At 38.2% G+C, this 11,925-nt stretch overlaps 1 protein-coding gene across 1 annotated transcript in view; it reads right to left on the bottom strand.

Annotated features, from left to right (window-relative positions):
• Window positions 1-3,672: 3,672 nt before the first annotated feature.
• Window positions 3,673-11,925, bottom strand: part of si:dkey-49n23.1 (semaphorin-3D) — a 76,196-nt gene continuing 67,943 nt past the window's right edge. Inside the window, exons 12-18 of the mRNA XM_051094600.1 lie at window positions 10,540-10,762; window positions 8,632-8,720; window positions 7,708-7,749; window positions 7,314-7,471; window positions 5,376-5,440; window positions 4,974-5,107; window positions 3,673-4,877 (exon numbers count right to left, since the gene is read on the bottom strand). Coding sequence (XP_050950557.1) covers window positions 4,467-4,877; window positions 4,974-5,107; window positions 5,376-5,440; window positions 7,314-7,471; window positions 7,708-7,749; window positions 8,632-8,720; window positions 10,540-10,762 — 1,122 coding nt within the window. The 3' untranslated portion in view covers window positions 3,673-4,466. The remainder of the gene's footprint in view (window positions 4,878-4,973; window positions 5,108-5,375; window positions 5,441-7,313; window positions 7,472-7,707; window positions 7,750-8,631; window positions 8,721-10,539; window positions 10,763-11,925) is intronic.

Below are 11,925 nucleotides of genomic sequence, written 5' to 3'. Positions count from 1 at the left end.
ATTCAGTTATAATCATAGCGCCACCTGCTGGCAACAGGAAGTGACATATTTAATACTGTTATGGATACCTAGCAACATATTAAAAAGTATCAACAAGTGTTAAATAGGGAAGCAACATGCTAGAAACATGCTAAAACATGTTAGCAACACTTAGCTAAGTGTTCAAGCATGTTATTAATGCAGTGAAACAGGAAGTTACTGTAACTCAGTCATGCAATGTCCAATCTGCCCCAAACGTAGCATGTTTGATAAGAGTCCTGGCCTGAATACATTTATGTGCCACCTACTGTCAACAGGAAGTGACGTTTAACACTGTGATACACTATTAGCAACACACTAAAATAAGCCATTGAGCGCTAAACTTGCAAAAACATGCTCAAACATGCTAACAACATTTACTAAGTGCTAAAGCATGTTGTTAAAGCCATGAAACAGGAAGTTGTTGTAATTCATGCAAACAATGTCCAATCTGCCCCAGACTGCCCTATTTGATAAGAGTCCTGGCCTGAAGATATATACATGCCCATATTCGGTTATAGTCATAGCGCCACCTGCTGGCAACTGGAAGTGACATGTTTAACACTGTGATGGACTATTAAAAGCACAGTAAAATCTGCCATTTTGTGCTAAACATGCTAGAAACGTGCTAGCAGCACTTACTACGTGCCAATGCATGCTATTAATGCAATGAAAGAAAATTTTGTTGTAACTCATGCATGCAGTGTCCAATCTGCTCCAAATTTCAGTTGTTCAATAAGAGTCCTGACCTGAACACATGTAACGGCCAGTTTTCTATATCAATCATAGTGCCACCTGCTGGCAACAGGAAATTACTTGTGTTACATCCCTTAGGTTTTATTTGTCTTTGTTCTGTTTTTGGGAAGTGTTGTATGTGTGTTTCTGTGCAGGATGACGTCTGATTGGTTCCTGTCCTCTAACTCGTGCCACGCCCGGCCTGGTCAGCTGACTCCCTGCTGCCTATAAAAGATCTCATCATCACTTCCTCCTTCAGCTTTGTGCTCATTTGCTGTTTGCAAAAAATCTTAACTTTTTGTCAGAAAATCTTATGCATTCACTGAGAGAGGGAGAAAAAAAAGTTCTACAGTGGAGAAGTATTATTATTCCAATTTTTACCCAAAATAAGGTGTTAATTAATATATTTAATACATGAAATAGAATGTTTAATTCATACATGAAATCCCTTATATGGACAAAGGTATACGCTTTCCCGTAGCTGAATAAAACTCAGAGACATTTTAACTCATGAAACATCTGTATGATTGCAACGAAATGGATTATCTCTGTTCTTCGAGCCATATCAACAGTCTTTATCACTTTATAGAATACTATATAAAATAATGATTTTGCCTCATTCTGTGATTTAAAACCACGTCAGACCAAAAAAGGAAGTTATTTCAAAGACTCGACTGATGATATTAAATGGATTTGGAGCAAAATCATGTCATTAAAACGTTCTCAATAGACAACAGGTTTGTAAACAGACTCAAACCCATGCAAAATCCATGCACGCGTTCTACTGAGGTAAATTTTTTTCATATGTTCGACACGTATGCCGCACTGTACAGCACTGGTGCGCGTTACCTTAGTTGTGTGAGGTGTGTGCGGCTTTAAGTTGCGCTAGGTGATACCGATAGGTGTATGACATTAAAGTACTGCAAGAGTGATTAAGCATGCAGAGCTGTCTGCGCACCTAAAAATCCTGTTGACAACCTCGCGGCCGCGGGGCCCTCTACTTAGGACGGGGCCCTAGGCGACCGCCTGTATCGCCTGTTGGACGGGCCGGCACTGTGTAAACTATGGCAATAGTTTGCATGACAGTTACTGTATTGAAATGCAGAAGGCTGCAGTTCTTGTGTGTGCCATCCATTTCAAAAGTACAAATGTACACATTACTGTATGTGAGATATTGATTGTAAGAGACCGGATAGGACAAAAAAAAAATAAAAATAAAAAAAAATAAACAAAAACAACAAAGAACAGAAAAAAACAACAACATTACAGAGTCATTGTGATAGACAGGAAAAAGAAATATCCCTGATAGTACACGTACATCACTAAGACGTCTATTTTACGTTTACATTTACATCTGCAAGATTTATTTTTAGAGTATTCGCTCATCTGCACGTTTCCTACCAGGTGTCAAATAGACTTTTATTACATGTCTTTACTGTAAGATGTTTATGATTTAGAATGTATGTAAAACTGACATCTTACAGATGTCTGTCAGATGTTTGTACATGGCAGATGCACAAAAGCGAAAGTACAAAATTAGAAAGGCAAACACAGGAATCACCCCTCAGGCAGAACTTTGCTTCTGCATACAGCACGGAATTTTAGAGAACTGGTTTGTTATTGGTTAATCTACATTCCCTTATTAGTGAAAGTCAAGATTCACCTGCACATGCAATACATGGCAAACTTACAAACAGACTAACAGTAATGTGTAGAATATATACTTGACAGTTTATGACAACTATATCAACCATTTTGCATTTAATGACGATGAACTAATGACTAGATGAGGGGTAAGACTATTGCACAGAGAACTATATAATAAACTTTGAGCAACATGACACTAGCAACTAATAATGTAGGAAAATGCAGACAAATGTACATAATTGCATGAATGTACCAAAGCAATTGCAACTTGTTCAAAAGAATGAGAAACTGCTATTAAGATGTGCACAAATGACTAGATGATGTGGAGGTTAAAAAAGTAGTTTTGAGAATTTCATTTCAGATTTGAGAAATGCACCAAAGCGACTGAGAAAAACTGTAATTTCATATTGAAGTACTGCATGTGTTAGTAGCATGTGTTAGTATCCATTTTGTACACTAGAGGGAGTAGTGTGCCTTTTTTTCCAATCGTGGCGATTTCTGTGGTCTTGGCTCCTAATCTATGGCCCTATGCCGTACAGTAAGAGAGGTGCGTTGTCACGATGTTGCGACCAAAGATAGCCTACGACAATTTTCTGGCAGTGTCAGAAATTAAGCCTGATCATCGCATGGTGTTTTTGCTGCCACGACCCACGTTTAGAGACCAGCCAATAAAAATGCGACATGAAATCAACGCGACATGGCGCTAAAACTTAAAACTTACCTCAAGCTCTTATTCCCATTCACCGCTTCCAAGTTTATTAGATCAATGTCGCACAGTGTGATCATCGACGATCTTATAGGATTGCTAAAATCGTGCAGTGAAGCCTTTAAATATACAGTAAAAACGGTAATATTGTGAAATATTATTAGAATTTAATATATATCTATATCTAATATGCTGATTTGCAGCTCAAGAAACGTTATCAATGTTGAAAATGGCTTTGCTGCTTAATATATTTAAGGATTGTATGAATAGAAAATTCAAAAGAACAGCTCTTTTGTAACATTATAACACCTTTACTGACACTTGGTTAACTTGATGAATCCTTGCTGTGTAAAAGTATTACAGTAGTATATACAAGTGTAAAATCAGGTATTAGGTATTTAAATATATAGCAACCACTACCACATTTACAAGTTTAGTATATAACCCAACATGTGAGCTCCATTATATAATCAACATACATTAAAACAATGTACATTTAGTGTTTTTATATCTAACCAACCATGAACCTATTTCAGATTCCACAAAGAGCCAAAGACAACTTTCCGTTTAGTTGTGGTGAAGAACAAAAGTATGATGATTCTGGAAGTCATTTTCATGGGCAGCGAAGAATATTTAAAAGCTCTTTGATCTGTGGAGGCCATTTTCTACTTACCATCCCCAGATGCTTCCACACACAAACTGTACACACAAGGGCCAAGAGGGAAGAGATTTTGATTTTGCAAAGGAGTCATAAAGCAAACACAATATTTACTCAAGGATGTTCTCAGGAAAGAGCAGAAGAGATTGTTCTTGAAGAGGAAGGAAACATATGAAGGGCACATCCTAGGCAAACTTCCTGTGAACATGGAGGCACCTGCTGTTGTCAGAATGTAAAAATGACTGTATTGAGCGTCCAAATTTAATAGCAATACAATGAAATACAGCTCTAGAGACTATTTATCTACATGCCTAGTGAAAGCAAGAGAAGTCAGTTCATCATTGCACTGCATTTTGCTCAAAACAGTGCGTTAGCTTGTCCATTTTTAATATTAGCTTCCAAGCATACCTAGCATTTAGCATAGGTGCTTGTCTTTCAAGAAGGTTGACAAATAGTAGACACAGATTGAAAATATTATGCGAAATGTGAATGACTGTACAAATTCATATCAGTTGCACATTGGTTATACTGTGTTAAAGCTACATGCTAACACTAGCACAGGCTACAAAATAAAACTTACAGTTTGTAGCCTTTGTTGTTGTGCTAACAGTAGCATTTGCTGGCTACAGCTAGTTGAAATGTAGCCTTTAAGCTATAAACAAGATGCTAATTGTCCAAGTGAAGTCACAGTCTTTTTCTTCATCAAAAGTCTGCCGTTTCACCTCTGTTGAGAGGCTCATTGGGTGGATTTTGCCGCCTAACTCTCGCTTTACGGTTTTCAGACACCTTCCATTTTAGAGGGCGAAGTTTTTGCTTTTGCCGTTTCTCGCGGTACCAAAGATGTTCACAGTACTCGTCGGCCGTTAGCCCGCTAACTCCCATTAGGTGGAGTTCCTTGTAACTCCGCGGTGAGGCGGCGTAATTTCCAGGATGGGTGTTTTGCACTTTCAACATGTGGTTCTGGGGAATTACGTGGAGCTCGTAGCGGGCTAGCGTGCGGGAGAATGAGTGTTCGTAGGCTACGCAGAGGTACAGGCCAGCGTTAGCAGATGCTAGGTGTTGGAGGAGGAGCCCGCGTTGCATATGGATGAGGTTTTCCTCACCTGGAACCAACTGAGAGATAGAAAACAGTTTGAGTTAGAGTAAAAGTAAATTAATTAGATGTTTTACGATTGTTCATGAATGAATCTAAACAGGATGTGGACAGACCTCTATGCTAGTTTGGCTGTGGCTTGGCTGAATTATCCACTTGATAGTGGCTTGTGGTGAACGTGGGATACATTCCAGGAAGGTTGAGTTTGTCTCCACGGCGTAAACAGTCTTCAGTTCAGCAGTCTCTAAACCTGTTAAGATGAATGGATGCTTTTAGCTTTTTGGAATTTGAACTGACAAATTGTTTACAATTTAAGACTAAGGACTTTAAGAACGATTAAACACTAAGAAGGTAAACAAGATTTGATTTCATATTGATGTGGTGCACACATCTTAGCATGTGTTAGTATCCAGTTTGTACACTAGAGGGAGTAGTGTGCCTTTTTTCCCAGGACTGGCCAATATCATATATAACCTGAGGATGGAAAGCGGTGAGGTGAACAGTAAGTGATTTATTACCCTCTCTCATGTCTTGACACTGGCTCCAGGGGTCTCCATACCTCACATCCTGTCTCCGGGCACGCCTGTGGACCACAAGAGGATGTCACTGACACTCAGATATATTACTTGGCAGGTTTGCTGGTGGTTTTCGGTTTTATAATTCAAGTCATTTTCAACTAATAAATGCTCCAAGTAAAATTTTTTAAAATTCACTGTAACCAAGCCTACAGTTTTCCTCTATTTGTTAATAACTCAATAAAAATGTTGTAGAAACAATTTTAGTTCATCTCTCAAATTCACAACTTCTAGTACATTTCACAAATTATTAGTAATGCATTGTAATTAAACACAAAAGGCTGAAATAGTATCTTCTTGTAAAACGTACTCCAAAAATGTTTATTTTCTTAAAGTATAGTCAACTGTAGCACTGTTGTTATTTATGGTGTCCTTGTTACATTGTAATTATTTACTTAAAATATTAATTAGTAATAGATAGAGAGAGAGAGAGAGAGAGAGAGAGAGTGTCATGGCCAAAAATATCGGCCCTTGCAATTCTGTCAGAAAATGCAACCCTTCAAACAGCTGCAAATGTTTTGGTACTCACATTTTTTTGTTGTTGTTGTTTGCATTGGAACAACAGAAGAAAAGTCAAATCTGATACAATTCCACACAGAACCCAAAAAAAAAAACACTGGACAAAATTATTGGCACCCTTAACTTGATATTTGGTAGCACCCCCTTTGGAAAAAATAACTGAAATCAATCGCTTCCTGTAACCAGGAATACGTCTCTACTGGAATTTTGGACCACTCTTCTTTTGCAAACTGTTCCAGGTCGTTCAGATTTGAAGGATGCCTTCTCCCAACTGCTGTTTTGAAATCTCTCCACAGGTGTTTTATGGGATTCAGATCTGGACTGGCCATTTCAGAACTCTCCAGCGCTTTGTTTGTAACCATTTCTAAATGCTTTTTGAAGTGTGTTTTGGGTCATTGTTCTGCTGGAAGACCCATGACCACTGGTGGAGACGCAGCTTTCTGACACTGGTCACTACGTCCAAAAAATCTGTCCACAGTACGTTCTCCCAGAAGGATTGTGGTTTTGTCACATGAGTTTTGGCAAACTCCAAAAGTCTTGCTTTTTTATGCCTTTGTGTCAGTAGTGGTGTCCTCCTTTGTCTCCTACCATAGGGTCCCTTTTCATTCAGATGAGGATGGATAGTGTGAGTTGACACTGTTGTACCCTGTGTCTGCAGATCAGCTTGAATTTATTTGAAAGTTAATCAGGGTTCTTTATCCACCAATTGAACAATCCTTCGTTTTCATTTTTCATTAATTTTGCTCTTCCATCCACGTCCAGGGAGGTTAGCTACAGTGCCATGGGCTGTAAACCTCTTGATGATATTGCACACAATGGACACAGGAACATTAAGATCTCTGGAGATGGACTTGTAGCCTTGAGATTGTATATGTTTTTCAACAATATGTTTTCTCTCAAATCCACAGACTTCTTCACACTTCTTTCTTTTCTCCATGCTCAGTGTGACACAACACACAGGTTGAGTTTTCTCCATTTTAATCAACTTTTCTCCATTTTAACTGGTTGCAAGTGTGATTACTATATTGCTCACACCTGTTACTTGCCACAGGTGTGTCTAAATACAAATTACAGGAGCATCACATGCTTGAAAAGCAATTATTTCTTACAATTTTGATAAGGTGCCAAAAATGTTGTTCAGTCCATCTTTGATTTCTGTGTGAAATTTTGTGTGAAAGTAATGTGTAACATAGACACCTTCAAATAAAGTGTTGCCACTTGCTATCATTGCTTTATTTATTTATTTATTTATTATTATTTTCAGAAACATTTCTTTGAATAATTACTAAAATGCTAAAATTATTATATGGTTTTCTGACCAATGAGAATGTATTAAATGTCCCGTAATACAAAAGGACGTACCTTTTGTTACTAGGGAAGTAGTTAGTACAGGAGGTGCCATCCCAAGCGCAGTATGGGTCGCGGGCTAGACAGCAGTCTACACATGCTTTACCGTACAGCTCACACCTCTGCACAGGCAGCTGGACGACCCTTTCATCACTGCTTACAAAAAGCACTTGCTAGAAATGAAAAATCAAATAAAACATGAGGATTTATGTCTAAATGTGATATAAAACAGACAGATCAATAAAAATTGGTAATTAGAATGATAAAGCTGTATTAAATCTAATGTTTACATTGACGTACTTACAATGGAAGTCTATAGGGCAAAACATTACAGTGGGTTTAAAAGCAAAAACATGAAGCTAATGTTGTTGTTAAAGCAAGTGGCCACCCACCAAACAAATCCACTTACCCTCTTGGTAGAGAGCTCCATGCTTAGTATTGGGGTTTGAGTCTGAAAAAATAGAAAAAAAAGAAAGAAAGAAAAAATGTCAACACAGAATAAATCATCTCCCGAACAAAGAGGAGGAAGACACGCATTGTTGGCACTGAATAGGAACAGCTCATCATAACAGGCCCTTGTGAAAGTTTTAAAGCTTTCTGCTCTGTTGGTTCATTTCGCCTTCTTATACATCAGCAAATGAGCCTTGACTCTTAAAACAGCTCCGTTTCACCAAATGGCCAGCAGGCAATGTCTATCATATGTCCACCCAAAGGTTTGATTGATTAATACTGCTTTATAATACATATAATTACATTTTGATGTAGTTTAAATCACTTGAAATATTTGTTATGAGGGATGCTGTGGTATTCAGTGAATAACAACTTAAAAGGAACATTTTGGTCCGTTCCTTGTACACAATTATTGTCTGACTTCAGTAGACTTGAAATGAGCAGTACAGACTACATTTATGGTCTTAAATTTCTTTAAAAAATGAAAACTCTAAGCTAAATGCAATTTTTAATTCACTGTTGTACTACAGAACATTCTCCAGGCATTGCATATTACCACATTGACACTGTTTGCTTACATTCCCTTCATCACCAGAGCAAAACCGAGACATTCCTCAGTGTCTAAAGTTTTAAATAAATGAGATCTTCTTGTTCACTAAACACAATATTCATGGTGTAACACTGCCTCTCCTGTCCCTGGGTTTGTTCACTTGAGTAGAGAGCCATGGGAAATCTGGTTTTCTTCTTTAGGAGTTATTTTTGTTTGGGAAGCACTTGACAAGAACACAACAACCAATAACAGCCCAGGGTCAGAGGTCATGAGTCCAGCAGATGGCAGGATAAACAAGAAGAAGTGAGAGAAGAAAATGAGATTTTGAATTACCTTGAAGACATTAAGCTCTTCTAGGATGATTTCTTCAGTTTCCCAGTTCTCTTTAGGTATGGAGACCACCTTTAATACTCTGCCATCATCTGGAGATAAAGAAGACTTACCATGTGAGATTTCACTATACATACATGACAGACTGACTGACACTGAAAGAGACAGAGACAGAGACAGACAGATAGACAGAAACACAGACAGTAAGAACGCTGAAACGACAAACAGACTGACTAATAAACTGCCAGACAGATAGACAGACTGTTAAATAGACAGAACAATCAATAGATAGATAAAATAATAGCTAGACGGACTGAAAGACTGACAGACAGACAGAAAGATTGACAGAATGATAGACAGAAAAAAATAGAATGATAGAACGATAGAACAAAAGATAGATAGATAGATAGATAGATAGATAGATAGATAGAATGTCAGAACGAACAAATGATAGAACGAAAAAAAGATACAGATAGACAGAATGAACAATAGATAGATAGATAGACAGACAGACAGACAGATAGATAGATAGATAGATAGATGATAGATAGATAGAATGACAGAACGAACGATAGATAGACAGACAGACAGACAGATAGATAGATAGAATGTCAGAACGAACAAATGATAGAACGAAAAAAGATACAGATAGACAGAATGAACAATAGATAGAACGAAAAAACAATAGATAGATAGATAGATAGAATGACAGAATGTACAAACGATAGATAGATAGATAGATAGATAGATAGATAGATAGATAGAATGACAGAATGTACAAACGATAGATAGATAGATAGATAGAATGTCAGAACGAACAAATGATAGAATGAAAAAAAGATACAGACAGACAGAACGAACAACAGATAGAACGAAAAAACGATAGATAGATAGAATGACAGAACGAACGAACGATAGATAGATAGATAGATAGATAGACTGACAGACAGACAGTTAGATAGATAGATAGACAGATAGATGATAGATAGATAGAATGACAGAACGAACAATAGATAGATAGACAGAGACAGACAGATAGATAGATAAATAGATAGATAGATAGACGATAGATAGAATGACAGAAAGATAGATAGATAGATAGAATGACAGAATGAATGATATAAAGAGATACAGATAGACAGAACGAACAATAGATAGAATGAAAAAACAATAGATCGATAGATAGAATGTCAGAACGAACAAATGATAGAATGAAAAAAAGATACAGACAGACAGAACGAACAACAGATAGAACGAAAAAACAATAGATAGATAGATAGAATGACAGAACAAACGAACGACAGACAGACAGACAGACAGACAGATAGATATATAGATAGATAGGTAGATTTTAACATGAAACTTCAACCTGAACAATCAACTGTACTTTCTTTTAATATATCCCATAATTCCCCCTTACTTAGTTACCATGGTGAGAGAGCACTGGCTTTTGGCTTGTGGATTTATGCAGAACCCTGAGGGCTGGCAGCTGTTACACTGTTCCAGTCCTATACACAGTGAAATTGTGAGTCTGCTCTCTGTACAAACAGGTTAAGCATATTTGTCCTGAACAGAGTATCTATTTGCCCTATATGATTCACTTAAATGTGGCAGAGTTCACGCATACACCCGCTAGTCCAGGTGGACAAATGTTAGTCAGGAAAAGAAACATTGGCTCCTCTGAATGTCAGGATAATCCCTGGTAACAGGACCACTGACCAGCGTGGGAACAGAGGTCGTCTTTCATAGCATTTACTTGATCTAGGAACCGATGTAGGAGATTTCCATATTTGCAGTGCAATTTTAGGTCTAATGCTTTTATAATAGAGAAGACCAACCGCTAGTTTTTCATTAGTATAAAAGATCCTGTTCACTGAACGTTGATCTTTTGTTGACTGCTTTCCAACATACCTGTGCCAAGATGTAAGACGTCATACTGGCCATCCTCTGCATCAACCCTATCAACCACAAGCTTTTTCAGCCTGTAAGGAGCATTGATCCGAGTGAAGACAGGATGCCTATGGATGGGCATCACTGGTTCCCACATCAGCTGATGGGTCCTCATGAAGCTCACAACATCGTCTGGGAAATCTCGGGTGGACTTGTGCAAAGGGTCATAGGTTTCACTCGGACACTGTAGGGATATAGGAGCTTTAGTTAAGCTTATATTCTGAAACCCTGTGGGGACTGAATTTGGCGTAACAGTCTCAGACTAAGGTAAAAATAGTCAAAAACATTTGTGCAGATGTGGATTTTGGCCACTGTTTCAAGATCATAGTGCACGAGCATCATAATTCTTGTTTATTCATATTGAGACATGCAGTTTTGAAGGAATCTTCTGTTGTCATGAACAATTTGGTTTAGCAAGTACCCCCTAAATCAGGGAATTTTATACATGTTAACATTTTCTAGTATGACATATTGCTTGCAAACGTTGCTTGCGCAAAGGGAAGGTTTTATCAGCTTTTACCTTGTAAAGCAGGAGTGTCCAAACTCAGTCCTGGAGAGCTGTTGTCCTGCAGAGTTTAGCTCCAACCCTAATTAAACACACCTGAACTACCTAATTTTGCAAGTTGGAGCTAACCTCTGCAGGACACTGGCCCTCCAGGACCAAGTTTAGACACCCCTGTTGTAAAGCCAGTAAACATGGTGATTTTTAAACCAGGGGTTCTCAACTCTGGCCCTTGAGATCCACTTTCTTGCAGAGTTTAGCTCTAACCCTAATCAAACTCACCCGAACAAGCTAATCAATGTCTTCAGAATTGCTAGAAAGTTACTGGCAGGTAGATTTGATCAAGATTGGAGTTAAACTCCAGGAAAGTGGACCTTTGAGGGCCAGAGTTAAGAACTCCTGCTTTAAACAATTTGTGCAAGAACTTGTGCATGATCTTAATTGCACTTCCTAGTCCAGGGGTGTCCAAACCTGTTCCTGGAGGGCCAGCAATCCTGTAGAGTTTAGCTCCAACCAGCCTTTACACACTTGTCTGGAAGATTCTTGTAATCCTGAAGAACTTTATTAGATGTTTCAGGTGTGTTTAATTTGGGTTGAAGCTAAACTCTGCAGGACAGTGGACCTCCAGGAACAGATCTGGGCTACATTTCCCAAAAGTGTCATAAGCCTAAATTGATCATAGCTCCATTGGTTTCAATGGGTCTACGATGCACTTAGGCTTATGATGCTTTTGGGAAATGAATCCCTGGACACCCCTTTTCTAGTCACTAAACCCCAAACTTTGAAAGGGTTTAGCTGTTTACTCAAAACTGAGGTCAACTCTGTGGTTATGACTTTAGCAACTA

Source organism: Labeo rohita, chromosome 22, assembly GCF_022985175.1.
Source record: "Labeo rohita strain BAU-BD-2019 chromosome 22, IGBB_LRoh.1.0, whole genome shotgun sequence".
Classification (NCBI taxonomy): domain Eukaryota; kingdom Metazoa; phylum Chordata; class Actinopteri; order Cypriniformes; family Cyprinidae; genus Labeo; species Labeo rohita.
This window is presented reverse-complemented; position numbering and strand designations above follow the sequence as displayed.